Genomic DNA, 24775 nt, shown 5'->3' with positions numbered 1-24775 from the left:
CCTGGCAACGTGGAGCCAAGCCTGAAAGGGACCAGCTGAATTCCCGTAAACGGGGGGAAGAGACAGGGAGAGTGAGGGTGGGGTGGGAGTAACGCCGGCCGGGGAGGGGTGACAGTGCAGGGTGTTTAAACCACGTGGCCCCCTTCTCTCAACATACCGGAAGTAAGCGCTCTCTGCCTCTGCCAAGATGTCTGCGCCCGACGAGGACACGTTTGCCGAGGAAGGAGGCGAGATGGAGGAGCTGGACGAGGCTGGCAGCGACGAGGACGAAGGAGTGGAGATGGAGGAGGATGGAGCTGACGGGGGAGAGGAGAGGAAAGTCTACGTGCCCGGGATCGAGCCGCTAAAGCCCGGAGAGCAGCTGGAGATGGACCGGTCCGCGTACCGCATGTACCACGAGTGTCAGACAGGCGAGTAGTAGCCCACCGAGATGAGTTAGCATCAAGTTAGCCACACTGCTATGTCTTGGTAGATGTTGTCACCGTGCATTAGCTGCAGCTTTACACTTTATGCTCTGTTTGCACTGCCGAAACCAATGTGTACACGGCACTGTTTGCACACATTTAAAATTTGAAATACTCACCTGCTGTACATAGTAAAGTTCTCATTCCTTTTGTGTATTTTTATCTGTATATTGTTGTTATTTTGTTGTTATAGTGTTGTATATTGTTGTTATTGTGTTGTATATTGTTGTTGTTGTTGTTGTTGTTATTGTGTTTGTTGTTCGCTGCTGCTGGCTGGCTGAGGGCTACCAAACGAAATTTCGTTGTATCACTACAATGACAATAAAAACCTCTTTATCTTATCTTTATCTTATCTTTAACTGGTGTTTGTGTTCAGGTGCTCCGTGTCTGAGCTTCGACATCCTGAGAGATGGAGATGGAGACAGCAGGGAGCAGTTCCCTCTGTCCATGCTGCTCTGTGCGGGCACACAGGCGGACACGGCTCTGAGCAACAGGTACACGCCTCCGGACCAACTTCATAAACACTACACGTTATGGTTATTATGATCTGAAATGAATTAGTTAAACTTCCATCAGAGCACCATGGCTGCTGAGATTATGATGACAGTGTTGCTCCGTGATGAAGGCATCCAGAATGGTATCTAGTCAACGAGGTTCAGAAGCTATAATAATATTGTTGATGGTGTCAGAAAAAAACTGCACACATTATTTAACAAATGTTAAAAAGGCATATAAATAAAAAATAAAATAAACAGAATAATCTAATAAACTAACTTTCTAATAAAACAATTGTAAATGATTCTTGGAGCCAGAATCATTTCTACACAAAACAATATTTGGATGCAGTTTCTCTTCTGCGAATGTGCAGAAGAGGAACTGCATTTTTTTCAGACTATTACTTTGATTGTCGTTAGACTCTACATTCAAAGATAAAACCATACTTTCTGTAACAGGGACCAAGACATGGTAACGCCAAGATCAATAAGGTCATTTGAGTCCAAAAGTGTATGCAAAAGTACACAAAAGGGAAAACATTGATTCTTAAATTGTGTATGAATTCATAGCATGGATATTATCTATATGAACATTTTTAAATACATTTCTTAAATTTTATTGGAGAGAAAAAAACTCGTAAATTCTGTCTTAACATTTATATTAATGTTAAGTCCATGTCATTCGAGGTGGATGATAGCGATAAAATCAGATATGACTTTATTTATCCAGAGGGAAATAGCTGTGCAGCAGTAACAATACAAAGTGGGAAGGGTGCAAATATAAACAGTCTTAAGATAACAATAAGGGGCAAATCGTAAAAAGGTGTCCAATGCCAAAGTAAGTTTACAAGTATGGATCATAAATATGTTTATATAAGATAACGGTAGCTATCAGTCCAGATAGAGTTGCATACAATATTGCATATGAATAAATGGGAATTTTCCCATATTAATGACAGCGTTTGCCAAGACGGATACAGTGCACTGACAATATGACACCAAATACGTAGAGTTTGTTTATTTACACTGATGGCCTTTGGATTTTGGCAGTCAGGTTTTTTTGTATTAACTCTGGTTTTAGTATACTTTGTTTTGTCACTTTTCCAGTGTGATCAAACTACATACATATGTTTTTGAGTTATTGTGTAGCCCTAGTTTCTAGATGGCTTTTTATAACTAGAGGCACAGAATTGAATTACTGTTGTTGATTTTAATTATTACCTGATTGGTTGTGAATTGGACTTTCACCCCTTGGGGTAAAACAGACTGCCAACACATTAATAGTACATCTTTAACATGTAATGAGCCTCATAGTTACTGTTGTTTTCGAGATAGATTAACAAATATATAGGCAGTATAGCATCAGCACTCTTATACCTATCCATAGTCAGTATCATTTTGTGGTATTAATGATACAAATAACTGATAGAAAGGTAAAAATAAATGTTTATATTTGCTCACATGAAGTACAAAAGTGCTCATATTATTGTGTAAAAATACGTTTTTGAAGTGTGTTTACCAAGGCATAATTCACACAGTGATAGGCTTATTTGGGCTGCAAAGTTTCAGTTCTGTTTTGACATCCTCCATCCAGCATTCAAAGAGTTGGGAATTTTCCTTTCAAAGGGTCAGCTAAAGGTTATTTGGAAACTTTCTCAATAACTGTGGGTTTGTTTGGTCTAATACCAAAACTCAGCACTTGAATACAGATAACATACCTATCTCTTAAGTTCTTTGCTATCTTCTGCAGACTCTGAAAATAATATATATGAATTAATTGTGTCAGATTAGATGTCATCTACATCCTGTAAATGCCTCCCTTCTCTTTGTTGTAGGCTTATCGTCATACGCATGCATAACCTTCACGGAACAGAGAAAGACAAAGAGGGGGAAGAAAGCAGTGATGAAGAAAGTGATGAGGATGATGAGGATGAAGACAAGAAGCCACAGATGGAGCTGGCCATGATGCCTCACTATGGAGGGATTAACAGAGTCAGAGTATGTTGTGTCACTTTCTAGGCAAACTTGTGTATGAACTGTATAGAAACTTGAATAACTTTCTCTAATGACTGATTTTGCTTCTGAATTTCCAGGTGACCCGACGTGGAGAGCAGTCATTGGCTGCTGTCTGGTCAGAGAAGGGACAGGTAGAAATATTTGACCTCCAACCTCAGATGGAAGCCGTGCACAGTTCTGCTGCTATGGCAACTTTCATCAAGCAGCAGAAGGAAGCCACACCTCTCTTCAGCTTCTCAGGACACATGGCTGAAGGCTTTGCTGTTGATTGGTCACCTACAGTACCTGGTTAGTGTTTCCTTAACCTGCAAGGCAATTTAGATATGAAAAAAAGAGACAAACAACTTGCTTACATTCTGGCCTTGTTGACACTTGAAAATTAATCTTTGGTGACAACCATACTTTGAGTCCTATAAGTATAAATGTGTCCCTGACTGCACCTAGTGGACTTTGTGTTATGTGAGTAACATGAGAAGAACAGTTTGCATCAAACCTTAAGTATAATTTTATCTCACACTCGTAACTGTCTAAGAAGCTGAAGTATGCACAACCATAAAGAATGAAATTGAAACAAATTTGGTGTGGCAACTCAGAGATGGACTTTGATAAGTGTAGTTGTAAATTGTGGAATTAGACCATTAAACTGTTTCTCACCATTTTGTGCTGAGGATCTTTTCAAGAAACTTAATGGTGTACACTTGCCTATTTTTTAAATTATTGAAATCTGTGGTTTGACAACACCACTCAGAACATATATTTATTTTTGCTTTCCTCCAGACCTTGAATATGTAATTAGGTCATGCTTTACATAAAGTTTTGATTGGATGCGGTGAAGTGTAATAGCATAGATGTGTGTGTCTGTCAAACAAAAGCTGAAGTGTTCTCTTTGTACTTTATTAACAGGTCGTCTTGTCAGTGGAGACTGCAAAAAGAACATCCATGTGTGGGAACCACGAGAGGGAGGGACTTCATGGCAGATTGACCAACGACCTTTTAGCTCCCACAGCAAGTCTGTGGAGGATCTGCAGTGGTCGCCGACTGAAGCTACAGTATGTTTGTAGGAAAATAGTGACGTAGTTGGTTAGACTGAGGTACCGTAGGTGGAGCTTTATTGGGCGGCACTGTCTGCTCACTACAAGATCGCCCCACAGGGGCCGACTTAGATCTATCTGTTTATGTTGGTTTCCTCCTGAACCAAAAACATTAGTATTAAACATGCATATTAGGATTTGACATGCATGTTTGTTGTCCTCTTTGCCCCCCAACCACAGTGCTGACCTCAGAACTGGAGTAGCCCCACTGAATAATAATCATACACTGAATATTCAGGGTGATTTAAATGTAGAGGATGTATTTCTCCACACTGTTCAATAATGTTAAACTGATCTTACCAGCTCACTGGAGCTTTACAGGTGTTGGGATGGAAGAACAGGATGTGGTGAGAGGAATGAATGAAGCCATGTTGACTTTCAAAACACCACCTGTTAACACTGTAACTATGTGCCATCTCAGTTTTACAACTAGGAAACAAAGTAAAATGTGCAATTGAACTAGTAACCAAACTAGTTTGTGGTGTGCGTATGTGAATCCTGCAGCCTCACATGGGAGGTTACCTTTATGTTTCTATGTGTGTACGCTCAGACTTTGTGCAACCTAACTTGGGTTGGCTGTAATTTGTCAATGTAGCAAGGTTTGTAAAGAGCATTAAACATAAATAATGAACGTGGAAACTCTCACACACTTAAAACAGAAAGTTTTGCAAGAAATACGACAGAGTTCCCTTTTTGGAAATACTTAAGTCTTGTTTTGTGTTTATACAGAATCTGTTCTGTCTTGTTCTCCACAGGTTTTTGCATCTTGTTCGGTGGATCAGTCTATTCGTATCTGGGATATCCGGGCCCCACCCAATTCAATGCTTTCAGCCACCGAAGCTCACTCATCAGACATCAATGTGATCAGCTGGAACAGGACCGAACCATTCATCCTGTCAGGGGGGGACGATGGGCTTCTGAAAGTATGGGACCTTCGTCAGTTCAAGGTAAGAAAAAATAGTTTAATTTGCATTATATAAATACATGTATTAGTTACCATTCAACACTTGCAAGGTAGATCAGTTGACCATTGCACAGCTATGAGTTATGACTTGTTTAACTATGACACGGATTGAAGATCTTACTGTTTGATCAAACAGCGTCATCACAACAAAGTAACCCACCATTAGTGCTACACAACAAACAACGCTTGAAGAGTTACACCATCAGATAATCAAACGCCTGCACAGTTTTGCCGCACCTAACTAATAACATTCGTTCCATCATGTGCCTGTTACACAATAGTGGGTCATTACCGCAATGGCCATCCTCCTAGTACAGGAATCCGTTTTTAATTTGCCTTTTAAATCCCACACCTATATGCCCTGCCAATGTCTTGTAGGCAGAGAATACAAATATGTATAAATCAGACTTCATGTTAGGATTAATAATGCTGTAGCCTGAAACTCTGCATCATATACTGGATGAACAGCTGTCAAACCTCTTACTCCACCTTTATCTGTAGACCGGGCGGCCTGTGGCCAACTTCAAGCAGCACAGCGCCCCCGTCACGTCTGTGGAGTGGAGCCCCGTGGACTCGAGTGTGTTCGCCGCCTCGGGAGCGGATGACGTCGTCAGCCAGTGGGATCTGTCTGTGGAGTCATGTGACGTGGGTGCCAGGGTGGAGGGGGTGAAGGACTTACCTCCTCAGCTTCTGTTCCTGCACCAGGGTCAGTCGGAGATCAAGGAGATCCACTGGCACCCACAGATGCCTGGTGTGATGGTCTCCACGGCTCTGTCAGGATTCAACGTGTTCAGGACAATATCTGTGTAGTGTGTGTGTGTCGTGTGTCTGTGTGTGTGAGAGGTTTTTGCATTCATATGAGTAGTACACATTTGATGTGTAATGAGCAGTAAACTCTAATATGTCTCATCATTAAGGAGCTTGTAATAATGTAAATAATGCTGTGAAGGTAATAATTCTTCTTTTGGACATGAATTTGCCAACATAGCTGCCATATGGTGTTATAAACTTTACTATTGAACTTTCAGTCTGTATGTTTTACAGATGCGCAAACAGTTTTAGGCATTCCCTATTGCTTAAAATAAAATGGTAAAAACTGTTTTTTAGGTTGTTTTGTTTTTTCTTGAATTTATGTTTTCATTTATAATGGAGCAAAGTACAGAATTACTTTGTTTCAGGAAGTGGCTTTACATCAAAGAATCTTCAGGTTCACTCTGAATACTTTATAAAGTACAGGGTTTTTTTGCCCAAGAGTCATTTCTGAAGGAAAAAAAACTCATAGCCAAGGCTGATGAATATTTTAAAATCCCAATAATTGTTTTATTGTTTTCACTGTAATCCTTAATAAACCACAGGATAACAAATATGTTTGAACCAGCATTTTCAACAGATGAGCATAATGGTTTCTCCCTTTTACAGCATTATAAACACAAATACTTTTTTAAAAATACAGCATTATACAAGCAAACATGTACAAAATACACCGCTGGTCCTGATTTACAATTGACCTTAAAATCCCATGATTGTCTTAGCATTGTAGTGTTAGTCCAGCCCCACGGCCCACAGAAAAGCTTTAGTTACTTGGAAAAAAAACTGCATGACGAAAACAGATGTGTAAAACAGATGTGAACCAGAGAAACTCACACTGTCGATTTGGAATGTGACAAATTCACAGTAATTAATTATACACAGGAGAACTTTATTTTCTGACAATGTCTTTAAGAACCATTAATCTCGTCAAATGCATTAAACAAGAGAAGACAGATTGTAATAAAACATGCAATATGAAAAATAATTATTAAGACTTAATATAGCATATGATACAATAATGTAAGAAAACAGCTCTTTTTAAGGCACTATAACATAAAGCTCAAACACCTTTTGTGTGAACTTCAGAATGAAGAATAAGTAATAATGAACAATGCAAGCATCATTAATTTAGTCTGTTTCATAGCAAAGCAACCAAGTCAATGAAATAAATCAAAGTGCTACAAACCTTTTACTCGTATAACCTTAATGGCACAGATTTTTCTGATCAAGATGACAGTCTATTGCAAATCTGTTACCCTTACAGATAAAACAAAATGCTTTTTTCCAGTTGAGCAACGTCGTCAAACTGTAAATCTTGTAAAAAAAAATCCAGTTTCATTCTGTTTACGCCTCCCATTCAAATGATACTCAAGTTATGAGTTTAAGAAAATACAGTATACTTGATTTACTTGACAGCAAAGCTCTGTTTTCAAGGGAAAACTGTACCTATCCCCTATAGACCAATTTCATCATCAAACTCATCTTCAAATGTGTAGCCCCGTCCTTCTTCCTCCTCCTCCTCCTCTGAATCAGTCTCTGAGTGGCAGCTGTCGACCCTCCTCCTGTCCAATGGGGTGACTCCTTCGTACTCTGAGCTATGTGACGAGGCCGGACTAGGTGGCAAATCTACTTTGTGATTGGTGAACTCGGTTTCACCTCCACCTACTACGCTCTCACTCTCAACCCTCGTTGGACTGCGACACGCCAGCTGATCCTCATCCTGGAAGTCGAACCCTTGACCCTCTTCCTCTTCAGACGCCTGCCGAATAATCTCCTCTCGTTTGTCACTGAATCGCACTTTTGGTCGTAACCCCTTCTGCTTGATCCCATTCCCATCTGGTATCCTGTTGTCTCCCACCTGGTTTCCATCCAACCCAACCAAGTTCTTCCCATTCATCTCGTTCTGCATGTTCACAGACATCTCCACGGCCACTTTGCCCTGATTTGTTTCCACCGAGGTTGTGCCGCTTTTGGGATTGAACACATCCTCCTCATTGGGGTCAAGCCCCAAACCGTCCATCACCCCTAGTACGTCTCCCAGCATGGACGGGCCTAGATCCAGGTCCAGGTCAAATGAAGACACTGACTCAGAGTGCTGAAGCTCATTGTTCTGAGGGCTTCCTGGAGCGTCTGTATATAGGTCATTGTGGTTGACCGCCACCTGAGGGTCGGCATCTGGCATCGTCCCTGGACTCCCAGGATCAGGGCTGGCAGAGCTCGGGCCAAGAGTGGACAGGAAGGATGTGTCCCCAAAGGCATCGCCTCCCCTCCCAATGTGCATGGTGTGGCGAAAGTCACCCAGTGGGGCTGAGATCATGGTGGGGTCCAGGCGAGGCGCCCGGGTTGATTTGTGCAGCGGCATGACTGTAGGCAGATTGAGGAAGACGGGAAGAAAGAGGTAAAAAAAAAGGGAGAAGATTCTTAGATACACATGATAACACGGGGTCAATAGCTGTTACCCTAAAATGAGTTGCCATAGTGTCATGCAGAAATTGTTCAAGAAGCTGAAAATACTGGAGCCCCAGTCAACCCTAATGATAAGACAGGGCCGTGTCAACGCTTCACCATGTTGTGCAACATTGTGGGACACCAATAAGCATTTTGGCACTGGTGCGGCTGTGAAGGCCATGCTGAGACTTGTACTTGAAACACACTCATGCAACGTTAGCACATACTTTTCACTGGCCTCAGGGTGTATGCGGACAAAAACAAGACTGTAACTTTCTCCCTGAAAAATAAACTGGATGAATAGCACAAAAAGCCATTGAGCTCTGCTACTTTTGGTGGATTTAAATTGAGATGTCAGTATGAAAAAAGGAAACATTATAAGTTAATTATTATGACAGTATGTAGAAGCCAATAATACTCCATACATTTGATGATGCCTTACAGAATAAGTAAGCAATATTAATGACAACCATACATGACAAACCAGAATATACATTCGAGAAATAATTATTTTAAGGACGTGTGTGTGTGTGTGTGTGTGTGTGTGTGTGTGTGTGTGTGTGTGTGTGTGTGTGTGTGTGTGTGTGTGTGTGTGTGTGTGTGTGGGTGTGGTGTGTGGAGAGAGTGAGAGAGAGAGAGAGAGAGAGAGAGAGAGAGAGAGAGAGAGAAAGAGAGAGAGAAAAAGAGAGAATCAGATTTTGGAGGGGAGGGGGCTTTCTTACAGGCCTACCCCAACCCTCAAGATTTTCCAATAAAAGTTAAAGTAGATTACTTATTTAATTACTTAAATGTATAATGTATAACTTTTACGAATAGCACGCGAGGGTTACACTTACTGGCAAAGCATCAGGAACGATCGGATCAATGTACAATTCGCTAATCAATTGACCTGAATGAGCGTCACCGACACAGTTAAAGTATAAAATAACTTACTTTAAAGAGAGTATTCTGGTCTTTGGTTGGCTCGCTCCTCAGTATCCAACTTTTTCATCTGGCTTTCTGACTTTCGCTCCCCTCTCGACTTTTCCCTCGCTCTTTTTTTCTCGCCGTCGCTGGTCTGTGTGAATTTTCTTTTTCTTTTTTTCCAAAGGGATGGGCATGGGGTAAGGAAGTGACGCGACAGTTATTGGGGAGAGCTGGATCAAAGTATCAGTCGACTTTACCAGAAGTTGTTAAAGATGACCGAGACTAAAAGAATGCTTCTAAACAGAGCAAATCTTTATTTAAGGTTATGATATAAACTGATTTGTTGCTCATAGTTTATCATTTAAACAACAGGCTGTATGTAGATGACTGGAAATCAATGTGAATGAGGGTTATGTGTATTGATATCCACATAAAAGTATTAGATTGAAACTGCCATGATGTCAACTTTAACTGTATGTCTTTATGGAAAATAGGGCTTAATTAAAATACTGAGATCATCAAAGTCCTGTCACTATGATTTAATAAAATGTTTCAATTATTTGGTTTTTTTCACATTTCCTTTATTCAATTAGCCATGCAGTTATATTTCCTGCTAGCTCTATTAAAAGGATAAGGCGATATTCTTATATTTTTTTTATTATTGTTAACAAATTACATTACATTACATTACAGTCATTTAGCAGACGCTTTTATCCAAAGCGACTTACAGGAAGTGTATTCAACATAGGTATTCAAGAGAACTACGAGTCACCAGAAGTCATAAGTGCATCTCCTTTCTTAAACAAGCATCTTAAAGCATAAACCAGAGCAAAAGTATAGTGCAGAGGCAAATTACTACGAAAACAAATGACATGATAAGACGAACACCAGCACTGCACCATGTTGTCGGCACTCAGCCCAAAGCCTATACGTTTTCTCTCAGAGATGTGAATCTTTTAAAAATGATTATATAATTTAATTTCAAAATTCTTTTCTTAAACAGCTGAGCACTGTATTTTTTTTAGCAAACGATACTCAAACAAGAGTAAAAAGTGCATTTGTGAGTTTAAAATACTGCACTCAGCCTAAAGTATGTGTACATTTTTAACTGTGGAACATAAATCCCCCTAGGTGATCAAGTATTACATATACATACCAAAAGAAAATGTCAGGCCACAGTTATGCTTTGTATTGACACATTTCATTACACACTGAAATTATTATGAAGTGTTTGACTTAAAGGTGACTGATGAAATGCTGTTGGTGAAGTTAACCTCATGTATTGCAACACTTAGCCAACAGCATATTTTTGTCAGACAGTTGCATAAGTCACTTGTTATTTCATTGTCACTTGTTATTTCATTTTGTTTCTTATGCACTGTCTTGCTGGCTGGTCTATCAAAGCACTTTGTAAACCTTGTTTTTAAAAGGTGCTATATAAATAAAGTTATTATTATTATTATATAATTAACTCACATATTTAACCCCATTCATTCCCTCATGCAACCAATAAGTAACAAAAGGAGTGGGGGAGGGATGCTATTTTAGAGTCCGTATTATCCAGCTTCCTCTCATGGGTTAAAGAAACAGAAGCATTACCAAACACCAGGTATTCAGACAATGGTGCTGGGTAGTGAGTCATTGTTTTTGAGATCTTGTCACAAATGCTAAACATATTTGTGTGATGATGTAGCAGAAAGACACAATGGGAACAAATAATTCATTCAATAGGCACTTGATGTCATTTACTATGATAAATGGTCTGGAAATTACACTAAATACAGTGTTTCATTTATCATAGTAAATGACAACGCTTTTTGCATTTATTTGAAAGCGGCGCATCCTGGTATCAAGTTGAATAATGTCCATAAAACTATGACATTCTTTATTGTTTTATGTAGGTTACAAAGGAAGGCATTGCGTTGTCTTCAACATCATGGTATTTATTATCAGTATTTAAAGGCAATAAAACTCTCTCAATTTCAAGAATAAAAAAAAGTTATAAATGGCAGAAGAGGATTATATATTTGCCACATATTTCTGAACCATACAACAGATAAAAATATAATTCTCATTCCATAGAGACTTCGTAAAAGGCTTAAAGATTTGGGGCACGGGGTGTGGGAGAGACTGTCCGACAGGATATGACTCCCCTCTCTGTAATACACACACACACACACACACACACACACACACACACACACACACACACACACACACACACACACACTAGGTCATGCAAACACACATCCTGCAGCTGTATGTGCTTCACAGGAAGCTAAGAGGAAAAATCAATATACTATAATGAATGTGTATGCACAAGATCTATGAATATTGAAAAACACAAGTAAAAAACATACATTGCATCGTTGATTGGAATGGATCAGCTGCCCAACTAATTAAGGTCAATCAAAGTGAATGATGTTTTTCACAGATGGTGTATATATATATATATATATATATATATATATATATATATATATATAAATGAGATAAAATAAGATGATCCTTTATTAGTCCCGCAGCGGGGAGATTTACAGGATTACAGCAGCATAGATATAGTGCAAACAAGGTACATAGTAGAAAAAACAAACAAGTATTTTAAATAAGTAAGTAAGAAAAATAAAAAATCCACAATAACTCAAAAAAAAATGTCTTATAAATACAGACAGAATAATTATAGTTATATATATATATATATTGATTGGCTGGATATATATATTTATATATATATATTGATTGGCTGGATACATATATTTGAAAAATGCTCAAATTGGTATTGACAAGGATATATATATATATATATTTGAGCATTTTTCAAATATATATATATCCTAAGTTGTGTGTCTCAATATTATATATATATATATATATATATATATATATCCTTGTCAATACCAATTTGAGCAAGGTTAGGAACCCATGAGAAACTGTTTCCTGCGTTTAACCTGTCAGGCAATACAATCCTTTCTCAGTCCTCATGATTGACAGGCTCGTAGACGAATACTGCTCTGGCCTAAACATTAAGCCGGCATTTGATTGGTGGAGCCTGTAGGGGGCGGGCCAGAAGAGGGGCGCAACAAGGGCGTACGCTTTGCCTGCGAGGATGTACTCTGGGCAACAAAACACGGACACACCACGTCACCTGACTCAGACAGTTTCACTTATCTGCCATTTTGTATCTCCGCGACCTGAACAGACGAAGTTTCTCGTCGAGGAAGAAGGAAGGGACGCGAATGTTCACTTCACCTGTAATCAAAGCACGTTGTACTAAAGGTTGACTCGACTGGCTGGATTCAAGTCAGTGGCAGTCTGCTGGCTGCTCCTCTAATCAGTCCACCGTCCTGTCAGGTTTCATCTTGTTTACCTTGTTTCGCTTTAGTTGGCAGCAGAGCTAACGCTAACGACGTTAGCCAGCTAGCTTAGCCAGGCGCTAGCTCCTAGCTAACGGTAGTCTGTGGCGAAATGGCGGCCAACACGACACAAGCAGCACCAACAACAAACTGGTAGGTCTCAGTACAGAAGACACACAATACTCGAAGAATTCAACCCATACACCACAATAATAAACACATGTTATGATATGTAGAGATGACGTGGTTAGCTTTGATCTACGAGACGTTCAGAATGAGCTCAGCTGAGGATGTTGACAAGTGTTAGCATGACGTTAAGCCAGCACAGCTACATGCAGGCCTCTGGTTTGTTACCAAACATAAACCTGTTAGTGGCTCATGGCTACTGTCGTTTCATTAACGTCCTATCTCGTTATTGACGTCATGGTTTGGCCCAGAAAACCTTGTCAAGAAGTTAACATTCATATCAAAACAAAATAACGTGAACTGTGAGAGCTGCTCTGCTTCAACCAAGATGATTAAGATCAGTCAGCTGCTATGTAGGTCAGACAGATTGTAATAAGATGGCTGATGTAATCATAGTGTAAACTGTTTAGGCATAAATCGTTAATATGGTGTTTTTGAATGTGAATGTTGGCATTAACATATCTTTATATTAAATGACTTTAATAATATTCTACAATGACAACAGGAAAGACTTGTATCCTTATGCATGTGCTAATGTATAATTAAAGTGTATTAATACTTTTTTGGTTGATGGCAGGTCCTATGGAGGTGCTGGAGATGGCCAGGTTCATGAAAACCCAGAATGGGAGAAGGCAAGACAAGCACTAGCTTCTATTAGCAAGAGCGCTGCTAAGACGGCACAAGCCAACCGGACAGCCACAGCAGAGGTGTGCTTTAATATTTTGTGTCTCTATCTTTTTTTACACCTAGCATTTTAAGTTTATGTTAAGGGATCTGATCTCAATTTAAGATATTAAAATACAAATGTGGACACAAAAACATCTAAAGAAATCAAAATCCTATCAGTTGACATTAAAAGGTACCCTACATCCTAACTATGATTTTTGTGTGTGTCCTGACTACATTCTACAACAATTAACTGTTATAGCAACATTGGGTATCTACAGATTTCTTTACCTTTTTATTTCTTCAACATATACAAAACTCCTACAGCAACAATTGTGTAGAAAGTGTATTCTGTATAAGGGATATGTGCATGAAATGGCAAACTGATGTTAGGAAGTGTAAGGTTGGGGAACGCCTGTAAACATGATCTAGGTAGTTTCCTCAAACATTCCTTTTTGTATATTTTTGTAGCGTTGCGATTTCTGTCCCTGCTGAATGATTTCCCCTGTTCCAATTTGAAATAACAAGTTATTTGTGCATGTGTCTAATTTCAGGCCGGTCAGTTTCAGCCACCAGTGACTGACTCTGCTGCCATTCAACAGCAGCAGCAGCAGCAGCAGCAGCAACAACAACAACAACCACCGCAGCAGCAGCCGCCGCAGCAGTACTATCCATGGTACCAACAAACTCAGCAACATTACCCTGGATACACATATCCCTATAATTACTACTACCCCATGGGTCCAGTAAGTACATAAATATATTGTGTTCTTATAAAAAAATACAAATAATAGAAAATGCATCTGCTTCATTCAACACTGTGCACTGCAAGGCTTGTACATCTGTAACTCCTAAAATAAAATCTAATGATGAGAGATTTGGAAAATATCCTACAATGACAACATGAATTTCTCTTTTTTTCCCAGTATGGAGCAGCATATCCACCAAATCAGTATGGTGTACCCCAAGGGCCTTATCCAGGAACTCCCACCTCTAATGGACAGGTACATAACAAGAATGTGTGTACACAGTGCACACAATTGTGGTTCAGGATGTACCTCTGTTTTGGGGTACATTTTCTGTACAGCAAGGAAACAATAATAATATTTAGAACATTGAATAACCTTTTTAAATGTTCACATTCAACAGTGGCTTAGTAGCCATCATTCTTACTGTAACAGTTAGGGCACTCAAATACTGACATGTTGTCAATAAGAAATGGTTAATATAAAAATGCCTTAAAGTAAACTGCTGAAGGGAGAAGAAAGCAATCTCTGTAGTAGGTACAAACGAATGCTTACACAGGTTTGGTTTGCTGTTTCATTTGCTTAGCTTGCAGCAGACGTTGTTACAAGTCTTTCTGCCTTTGCGTCATGTCCCGCTCGTCCACACCTGTCCACCCGGTTTATTTGAAGTCGGTTCACAGGGTGTCTCCGAACGTACTATACATGTTCAGGACAAATACATGGGCCACTCCCTAATAATAGTAACAGACCTAATGGATGAGGTTTTGACACTGACCCTTTTTAAATTTAGAGCACCTGACAAACTAATGCTTGGACATAAGGTTACTGGACATGACCTGCAGCTTTATTAAAACTGTCTCATTTTGTAATAGTTTGGCAGTAGTTGTGTAAAATTGATAAGGAATTTCAACTTAATTTCCTAGGCATTTTTGTAGCTTCCAGGAAAAAAATGTTTCTTTAAAAAATTGCTAAAATTGATTTTTCCCCATCTTTTTTTTTTATAGGCTCCTCCAGTGCCGGGAATGGAAGACCAGTCCTCTGGCTACCAGTCTCAATCACAACCTCCGACCCCTGCTACTCCCCAACCCCCCCAGAGCCCAACCACCTCAGAGAAACCCCTCCACCTCCACCCCCACCAATTCCTCCCCCACCCAACTCCCAGTATCCCCCTCCTCCATCACAAAATGCTTACAGTGCCAATAACTCCATGCAATACCCGCCCAGTGACCCCAACCAAATGCAGGTTTACAATCATTCCCAGGGAAGACCCAACTACGGACAGGGTTTCCAGGCCCAGAACAACTATCAGCCCTCTCAGAATAACTCACAGCAGCAAGGCCAGTATGTACCAGGGCTCGGCAGAGGAGAGGCCAACAAAAACAAAAACCAAAAACAAGGACAGCAACTGTGGCACCGCATGAAACGTAAGATTTGCTCTATTGTTAAATAGCTGACATGTATAACAAGTACAAGTAGAACCAGTTGTCCCATACCAATCAGAGAGCTTTGTGTTTGATTATTTATATCAGGAGCATCCCATTAGGATGAGCTTAGTATGGGAGGGGGCTGTGATGCTTAAAGGATGATGCAGTGAACAATGTCCTACATTTTGAAACCAAATATCCAATTTTTTTTATACAAAGAAGTAAAATGACATTCTTCTGTATCTCACTGTTCGGCTCCTACAAACCTAAAGGTGATTGTTCCAGTTATAGAAGGCTGGAAATAACGAAGAAACACTGTAATTATTGGTTTCTTAATCTTATTTCTTTTCTATTTGTTGTTCTCACAGAGTCCCCTGGGACAGCTTCAGTGAAGTTCAATATTCACAAGAGGCCCTATGGGGTTCAGTGTTCTCCAATGTCCAATCAGACTTTCCCGCCAGGCGAGCAGCCCTCAGGATTAAATCCAACTCCTTCCTCCCCATCTTCTGCCAGTGCTGCACCCGGAGGTGCTCAGACAAGGTATGAACTATTCTGTCAATACATATTTTAAAAAAGACAAAGAGTCTGTGAGTGATATGTTGACTTAGATTGCTTTTTTCTCCAGACCCCAGGATTGGCCCCAAGCCATGAAGGAATATGTGCAGCGCTGTTTTACAGCCTGTGAGACGGAGGAAGACAAAGATCGTACAGAGAAAGTACTGAAGGAAGTTCTGCAGGACCGGCTGAAGGATGGCTCTGCCTACACTATTGATTGGACTCGTGAGCCATTGCCAGAGTGAGTTTAGTAGTAGATTTGAGTATTTCTGTTGTATATATTAGTTGTTATCGAAGCTTTAATATTCCTTTAAACGTTTGCACATGAGCGTTGCATGTCAGACATATCTATTTACTATATTTTGACGTGGTTTCAGTTGAGTTGAATTTTTGATTTGTTTTCAATAAGTTAGACCGACGATCTTTTTTTTTTATCTGAATAGTTTGCGATTTGTGATACAGGTCTTATTTATTTATATATTTTTTGCAGATTAAAGGTCAAGCAGTCTCGTTGGGAATCTGTTCAATCCCAGAGGACATCAGACGGCCATGGTGGAAGTCCAGCGGCTGCGTCTTCAAGAGGCAGGGCTGGTGCACACAGATTGGGCCACTACAGGAATATATTTTCTCAGAGGAGTCCATCTTCTAGTTCCTCCCACTCCTCCTCCCGCTCCCCATCCCCTTCCCATGGCCGACACAGGGACCGCAGCAACCAAAGGCACAAACGCAGGTAAGACACCATCGCCCTGTCATTTATTTGGTTAGTGTAGGTGTCCTTTGTATTCCCTTGTTTAAATGTCTTATGTCTCTATGTTATCAGTGATTCTGGCTCACAGTCAGACAGCAGCATCTCCAGTGACCTCCGACCTCAGCTGTCTCGACGCAGTCAGAGAGGTGCACGTGGTCGTGGTAATGACAGGGATAGAGGCCGTGGGGAGAGAGGACGAGGAAGAGGAGGGAAAGCAAACAGAGGAAGGAGGTAAATAAATAAATATGTTACAAAAATAAAACCATCTCATCAGTTCATGGCTAATCTCATTGATCACTGTTCTTGAGGCTTACTACTTTATTGCTCTATGACAGAGGGATGTTTTGTGAGTGACCTTTTAACTTGTTCTCCCAGAAACATGGACGATTCCAATGCAGCTGTTGGAAAGAAAAGGAAAGGTGGCAATGCTGGTCTGGATTTCCATGACCCCAACAGAGAAGCCAAGAAGCAGAGCAGAGCAGCTCGTTTCCACAAGCAGCTTCGCTCAGAGCCGCTGGTTCTCTCCATCAATTCCCTGGACTTGCCTGATGGAACACAGGAAGGCATAAGCTGGGAGGACTGCCCTATTGTGGGAACATGCCAGGACATCACCAAGTCCTATCTGAGGCTCACCTGTGCCCCGGACCCCTCCACTGTGCGCCCTGTGCATGTAAGTTGTACTCTCTAGTCAGCCCGTCTAATGTATGCTCACTGCAGTTTTACAGTCCTAAAATGATGTTTTAGGTTTTTGAGATCAAGTTCTCTTGTTATTTTTGTAGCATACTTAATACCATGTAAATTTCATAAAACAATGCAGAAGAAGGGGATGACCTATGGTGAAACCTTTGAGAAGAGTTATGCATCTTTCTACGTCACAGAAGATTAAGATCAAAACATTGATCTTTTTCTAAACTTGTTTTTACGAAGGTCCTGAGAAAATCACTGCAGACTGTGAAAGTCCACTGGAAAACCCACCAGGAGTACACCTATGCCTGTGAACAGATGAAGTCCATACGACAGGACCTCACGGTTAGTAATGTTCATAAATGGGGTTTTTTCTACATCTGCTGATTTCAAATGTGGTCTGGGTTTGTTTGTTCTGGAATTTCCTTAAATTTAATTTATTTTCCCTGTCATTATCCAGGTCCAAGGAGTTCGTACTGACTTCACAGTGGAAGTGTACGAGTGTCATGCACGCATTGCTCTGGAAAAGGTGAGTTTGTTTTCCTTTTTATACATGTTGTCGTATCTGAAAGTGATAACAGTACGTGTTTTAATACGAGCTGAATGTTTGTCTTCAGGGAGACCACGAAGAGTTCAACCAGTGCCAGACCCAGCTGAAGGCCCTGTACAAGGATAATCCCTCAGAAAACATTGGAGAGTTTACAGCATATAGATTGATGTATTACATCTTCACTAAGAACTCTGGAGGTATACTCACATTTTCTTTTCAGTCCCATTTACACCTCAAATGCACATCTCACCCTCTCTGCCTTTTTCCTTCATATTTTAACTTTCGCCGTTTATCTTCCCTTCCAGATCTGACCACTGAGTTGGTTTACTTGACCCCGGCACTGCGGGCAGATGTGTGTGTGGCTCATGCTCTTGCCCTCCGTGCTGCCTGGGCGTTAGGAAACTATCGCCGTTTCTTTAAGCTGTACAAGGAAGCCCCGCGTATGGCTTCATACCTAATTGACAAGTTTGTAGAGAGGGAAAGAAAGGTTGCACTTCGGGCCATATTCAAAACGTAAGTAAAGTTCCAGAATGTTATATTTGCACATTTAGTTCCTCATTTTAGGTCCTCATAACTTATGAGATCCCAATTTCTCTGTTTCTTCTGCAGGTTCAGGCCCGACTTGCCAGTGGAGTATGTGCAGTCCAATCTGGGCTTCTCTTGTATAGACTCCTGTATGGCCTATCTTACTGGGCTAGGTGTCACCTTCTACCCTTGTGACCCCCATAAGATAGACTGCAAAGCCAGCACAGCTGCTTTGGCTGCCTCCTGAGGGGGTTGGGGGGGTTTAGCATCATGAAGGGACACTAAGGGGTCATTATGGATCCTTAAATATTCAATGTACTGCACTTGAGACACCTCAGCCTATTCAGATAGGGTAGTTGGCAAACTAACAGCTGTAAAAGACCCATATAGAAAGAAAGATGCTATACTATGCTGAAAGTTTCAGATTTCAGATGTAATTCCTGACACTCGGATAAGAACTTTTTTTAACAAGTCTGACCACACTGTCACTCAAATATTGTAGCTTAGCTTAATGCCCAAGTCATCTCACTACATTGATAAGGCCAGAGAAGTGGATCAGTTTAGATTTGGGATTAACATGTAGACTCAGCATTTAGAGGCCCAGAAGTCACAGAACCAGATCAGGGAGTCCCCCTCATGGTTCCTGTTCAGTAACCACCATCAGATGTCAAAGCTAACAGTGTTCTGTTATGTTTTTTCCTTCCTCAAGTCAACAGCTCCAAGACCTGAAGATTTAAGCCTTGTCAACCAAAAAGGAAAAACAAACCGCTGTTCTTCTAGTCATTTATCCACCTCTCTCCTGTTTGACAACAAGCCTGCAGATTCAGGTCAACTCTACATATTCCTCCTAGAGACTGTGAGCCAACATGGTGAGAAGATTCCAGCAGATTGTCTGAAAGAAGAAAAGGGTGGTGGTTTGTATGTCCTGTCCTGCGCCTGGTTTCTTCAAGGTATCTACAGCTTGCTGTGCATCCTGTTCCTTGTCTGCAATCAAATGGCCCGTGTAATGGAGCAGTGGACTGAAGTCTTAGATCTGGTTCCTGATTTAATGAAGTGGTACCCATTCGCTGGTCACAGTCATCAAATGGTTGGCCAGTTTTAGGGAAAAGTCTCAATCCGATGAGCATTGACTCTTTGTATGATAAAAGATACAGGCAAGTGTTCTTCATCAAGGTGATCTCCTCACTCCTCCACACCGTCAAAGCTGAGCTCCATCTCCAGAATCAGCAGCTGGAGGCAGAGAAGAAATCTGCTTTCATCGTCCTCTGGTACAAGCCCTGGCAGCACCTGGAATCCAGCACACCCTGATCAACACAGCAGCGTGATCTGTCATCCCCTTGGGCTGTCTTAACCTCACCAGCTGTTGATCCAAAGAAACAGTGGCAGCTAAGCTGCTATCTTTTAAATACAGCTAAAGGTGAATTCTGCGTGTTGGAGCATGGGTGGGAAACCTGGTGCTTCAAGAAGGAATAACAACGAGTGGTTTGTATGCTACATCTGGCTGGTAAGCGACAGGGACTTCTCTGGAAGGAGGTGGATGACCGCACAACAGAGATGTTGCCTCACTCATCTTCTGTGTTAAATGTTTTATGTCTTGTGTTTTTGGACGGCAGTATTGGCCTAATAAAATAATTATTGAGCTGCAAAGCAGATTTTTATGGCAATCTACAGGTTTATATATTGGACAGCTGAATTAAGTAGGTAAAAATTTGACAATATACTAAATTGCAGAAAATGGCGCCAATAAGATGTTAAAATATTCAAAATTGATGTAGACAGTAATGTAATAAAGAGGGAGGTTAAAGTTAAGTTTAGAAAAGTGCTTTTATGTCCTTTTCTCAGTAGTCCTGATAGAATTTTCTAAAACGAAAGCTGCAGTTGTAACCTATTTACCTAAGTGCAAAACAGTGCAGTAGTAGAGCAGTTTCTGTCATTTCTGATAAGATCTTGGTCCATTTATCTTCAAGATATTTGTGCTTTTTGGGACTTGGGATACGATTGATGGTGGTGCACACTATTTTAGGTGATAATTTGGAAAAATATGTATGAAAAATAAGTGATTAGATGGCACGAAAATGTAAGAAACAGGAGTTTTCACACTGACTAAATTTTGTTCTGCTTTCCACCATAATCTAACATTTGGGTCCTCGTATAGGCTGATTGTGCTGAAATTGAAAATACAGGTTGACATCATTCCTCCATAGTTAGAGCTGTTTTTTTTTTTTGTTTTTTTTATATATATACAAACAGTATTACCACTGTAGAGCTTGAGGTATTTAAGACTGTGGTGTAACTGACCTGAACATGAGTGTGTGAGTGCAGGCTGTAAAAGTTACGCGTTTACTTGTCTTCAGAGTATAGTTTGTAAATATTGTATGATACTGCTGTGCTTTTCTTTCAATTAGTGCATAGGGTAGGTTTTTTGTTCACACGGGTAAGTGTGTTCAATTTCTTTCTGGGTTTTGCAAAACTCTTCTTTAAACTGTTATGTGAAAAGTAAACTTCAATGCAGGCAGGTCTGGATTAGGTTGTGTGCTGTGTCTTCATCATCAGAGTGGATGTCGTGGTGGAGTTCATAATTGCAGGTTTATCCCAGTACAGCCTGAAAATATTTACACAGGCTCTTAAATCAGATTGTGGCGAGAAATCATGCTCAATTTCCAGTCATATAGCAAATGTGGTTGTTAAATTGTCCCTTTCAGACAAAAATAACAACATTGTCCCTCATTTGTGTCACTTTACTGTTTTGTGACAGTTAAATGTTGGCAGATTGGCCCATGCAAAGCTATTGTATATATTCTGCGACGAATGGGAGAACTATCGCCAAACACGTAATGTTAACGCCTTCCACAAAGTGATAGATTTACAAAATACTCTTGTAAAACTGAATTGTTCATTTGTTTGTCAAACTGTTCCATTGTTGACCATTATTTCAGCAAACAATTTTGTAATGACAACAATCTCAACATGTTTTCTTTCTTCCCCTTCATTTACCTGATCCCCCTGTCCTCTTTGCCATCCCCTCCCCTCAGCCCCGAAACCTTTTCTCTCACACGTCACCAGACCTCTCATTCTTCAGCTCGTAGCACTGCTGCATTGCAGGAGCACATGGAGAGATGAAAAGTGAACGAACCACCTCCAGACGCCAGCCGCAGAGAGTGAATTGTGAGCAATCCAAGTCTTGGTTTGACCCACTCAAGTTGAAGCCTCACAGCTGATGAAATACATGGGAGCCTTACACAATGAAATATGGAAAATGTTGATGTTGCTGCTAACCCAAATATTTGAAATGTTTTTTCTGTGTAATGGGATGCTTGTTTAGTTTTTAACCCAATGTTTGAGGATTGACAAAGTCTTAATGTATTTGCTGCTTTCTGTTTGTCCAGATGCATTTATACTTTTTTTTAAATAGTTTTCTTTCGGTCGTTTGCTGTTTACATTTGTCATTTAGTCTTTTTTTTTTTTTTCTCTCAACCTATTTATTAATATTTGGGATTAATTCGTCTGGTGTTTGATTGGCTGACAGAACAGCTTAAGTTTGCAGTAGAGCCTATATTTGACAGCGTAATCCCTCATCTAAAAAATGTGTCTGGACATACAGAATATGTTATCCTCAAAATTAACCTACATTTAGTATAAATTAAAAACAAAATCCTTAGTGTACATTCGTCTTTTTTGACAAGTGCTGGTGCGTGCTCCCATGCTAAGAAATTACCTTTTGGTTTCTTCTCATGTGAAAGAGCTTGATCGATAATTGTTTGTTGCCTTTGGTTTGCGTCAATGTAAGATTTGTACACACATCGTTAAAGTGTGTACATCTGATGTCTCAGGTTTTCAGCATTGATACAACCCAGGATGTTCCCTTTGTTGTTTATTTATTTTATTTTTTAAGTAGAAAATTCACCCCAGACAACTAACAATACACATTTTCATTTTGGATGTTTGGTTTTTCCTCTCCGATGCCTGAGTCATGTTTTCAGTATTTTTTGCTCCCATGTTACCGTTTACCTCCCATCAGTCTTTTGTAACTCCTTCCTTGATATTTACTGGTAGAACTCCCCCCCCCGTCCCCCCCCCCCCCCCGTCCCTCACCTCTGCTGTGTTTATTTCCTGTCATTTGAATTGGTCTTTTCTCTGTTCTCACTTTCTCTTATTTCCCCTCCCTGCATGCTGTCCTTTCCTGCTCTCTCCTGCAAATCTCTAACCAGTATTTGTTCTCTTCTCATTCTTATCTTTTCCTTTTATGTTGAGTATGTTTGTGGCTGTTTGCCGTGTGCAATTAGTCACTCTCGCTAGTAAGTATTATACGGCGTCTACAGTGCTTTAATAGTTTATGTTGCAGCTCACTAACAACTGAAGCTGAACGTTTATCTGCAATGCCTCCTCCCTATCTACAGATCAGACATGATACACTGCCATTTTGTAAATACTGTGTATATATATATTTTTGAAAGAAATCTAATAAACTTCAAGCATAAAGGACATCAGTGTTATTGTTTTTAAACCACACAATGCATACAGCTATATTATATTCACATATTTTGCTTAATGGATAAAACAAAAGTAAAAAAAAGAATAAAACAGAGTCAAGTTCTGCTTGGACTTTTTATTGAGAAATGTCATAAATATCCAGTGAGAGGCACATGTGACACTGAAAGACTAGAAATAAGAGATGAGTTTGGTTATTTGACACAATGAAGGTGTTTCTCTGCATGTTTACAGCTATGATTGACATTTTTATTGAGGTATAAGACAACATCAAAGTAAATTGAGTGGAGTAGTTGGAAAAGTTTAGAGGAGTTAAGAGTTTCATAAAAGGGGCTTAAAACATTTAAAAGAGCTGAAATTACAGGAAAAAGAAATGAAAGTACAGCAGTGATAAAGAATTAGTGTAGAATAAATTAAGAATATGTATAATTACTAGCAGTTTGTTAAAAGAAAGGAAAGAACAGGAAAGTTTGAGCTCATGCAGTTAAATTTAAAAGGGAAAATTATACAAATAGGAAACAAGAACAGCAGGAAAATAGATTTAAAGATAAGAACTTTAGAAATTGCATTGAAAGTGAAAGAATCAAAGGAAGACGTTTCTGCATAAACCACCAATAATGTAATACACAATTACAAAATGTGTTGAAATAGGCTCATAGATAACTGGCTTCCTAGTTAGAGAAACGTTTTAAAGCAGGAGAAAAAAATAACTATTAAAAGAAATAGACCAACTACTGATGAAAGAAAGGAGAAGAAGTAGAGCAGCAAAACTGTAGCGAAGAATTATAGACATAAATGCAGAAGACAGAGAGAACTAAGCACTAACAGGCAAAGAGCTAAAAAGCTAATAAAATGAAAATAAAATAAAGCTAGGCCTACGTAGTATGCAGGAGAAGAAGAGAAAACGAGAAGAGAAGAGTTATGAATCATGCAAGCGAGAAAGCCAAAGGCAAAGTTATAGTCACTCAGGGAGAAAAGATGAAAGTTAAAAAGTTAAAATAAGATTAAAACATATATCAAGTACACTGTTACAAATGCAGCTACTAAAGAAAAGAATGAGACAAGTGAATTTAGGGCAGACAATGCAGAAAATACATGAAATAAAGGACAGACTGAGTATATATAAAAATATATATGTGTGTGTGTGTGTGTGTGTGTGTGTGTGTGTGTGTGTGTGTGTGTGTGTGTGTGTGTGTGTTGTGTGTGTGTGTGTGTGTGTGTGTGTGTGTTGTTTTCTATAGTGGTTCAGAGTAGGATAGAGGAAAAAAATAAATAGAAGCTAGATTGGTGGGAAAAAGAAGGAAGTGGAGTGAAATCGAAAAAATGTCAATTAGAAAAAAAGTACAATCAGGAAACAAGTTGATACAAGCAAGAAATAGACAGAAAAAGGCTGCTTCCGTTTCTGTGTAAGGCCTGATGGAAATGATCCAGGCTTCTTTGGCATCAGAGCAGCATAGAAACAAAACAACCCAAAGACATGGATGAAAATAAAAGATTGGAAAATGTTATGATTCAATAAAAGGACAGAAGAGGAAAAGAGAGAAAACTGTTTTATTTAGAGGTAACAATCAAACACAGCAGAAAAGACTGAAACAGAAACAAAGAGAAGAAGAAATGATCAATACAAGTCAAGAAGTCATTCAACAGCTGAGTGAGG

At 39.8% G+C, this 24775-nt stretch overlaps 3 protein-coding genes across 3 annotated transcripts; 2 read left to right on the top strand and 1 right to left on the bottom strand.

The window, feature by feature from the left end:
* The first annotated feature begins 162 nt into the window (after positions 1–162).
* Positions 163–6112, top strand: grwd1 (glutamate-rich WD repeat containing 1). Its single transcript, XM_054622387.1, has 7 exons — positions 163–410; positions 841–958; positions 2794–2956; positions 3052–3262; positions 3878–4023; positions 4821–5012; positions 5531–6112. The coding sequence occupies exons 1-7, from the start codon at positions 188–190 to the stop codon at positions 5837–5839; spliced, it is 1362 nt and encodes a 453-aa protein (XP_054478362.1). The 5' UTR covers positions 163–187; the 3' UTR covers positions 5840–6112.
* A 207-nt stretch (positions 6113–6319) lies between these two features.
* Positions 6320–9343, bottom strand: cdc42ep5 (CDC42 effector protein (Rho GTPase binding) 5). Its single transcript, XM_054622388.1, has 2 exons — positions 9221–9343; positions 6320–8203 (listed from the first exon to the last, which is right to left on the bottom strand). Exon 2 carries the CDS (start codon positions 8199–8201, stop codon positions 7293–7295), a length of 909 nt encoding a protein of 302 aa, XP_054478363.1. The 5' UTR covers positions 8202–8203; positions 9221–9343; the 3' UTR covers positions 6320–7292.
* Positions 9344–12399: 3056 nt separating this feature from the next.
* leng8 (leukocyte receptor cluster (LRC) member 8) lies at positions 12400–23114 on the top strand. The gene is given in 16 exon segments (XM_054621831.1): positions 12400–12699; positions 13310–13439; positions 13953–14144; positions 14325–14402; positions 15149–15257; positions 15260–15568; positions 15937–16108; positions 16194–16364; positions 16614–16853; positions 16944–17102; positions 17247–17541; positions 17799–17900; positions 18016–18084; positions 18173–18302; positions 18411–18618; positions 18715–23114. Coding segments are annotated over 16 exon segments (2568 nt in total). The 5' UTR covers positions 12400–12658; the 3' UTR covers positions 18878–23114.
* Positions 23115–24775: the final 1661 nt, after the last annotated feature.

The sequence above is a fragment of the Anoplopoma fimbria genome, chromosome 20, assembly GCF_027596085.1.
Source record: "Anoplopoma fimbria isolate UVic2021 breed Golden Eagle Sablefish chromosome 20, Afim_UVic_2022, whole genome shotgun sequence".
Taxonomy (NCBI): Eukaryota; Metazoa; Chordata; class Actinopteri; order Perciformes; family Anoplopomatidae; genus Anoplopoma; species Anoplopoma fimbria.
The sequence above is the reverse complement of the archived record's forward strand: the minus strand, read 5'-3'. Positions and strand labels throughout refer to the sequence as shown.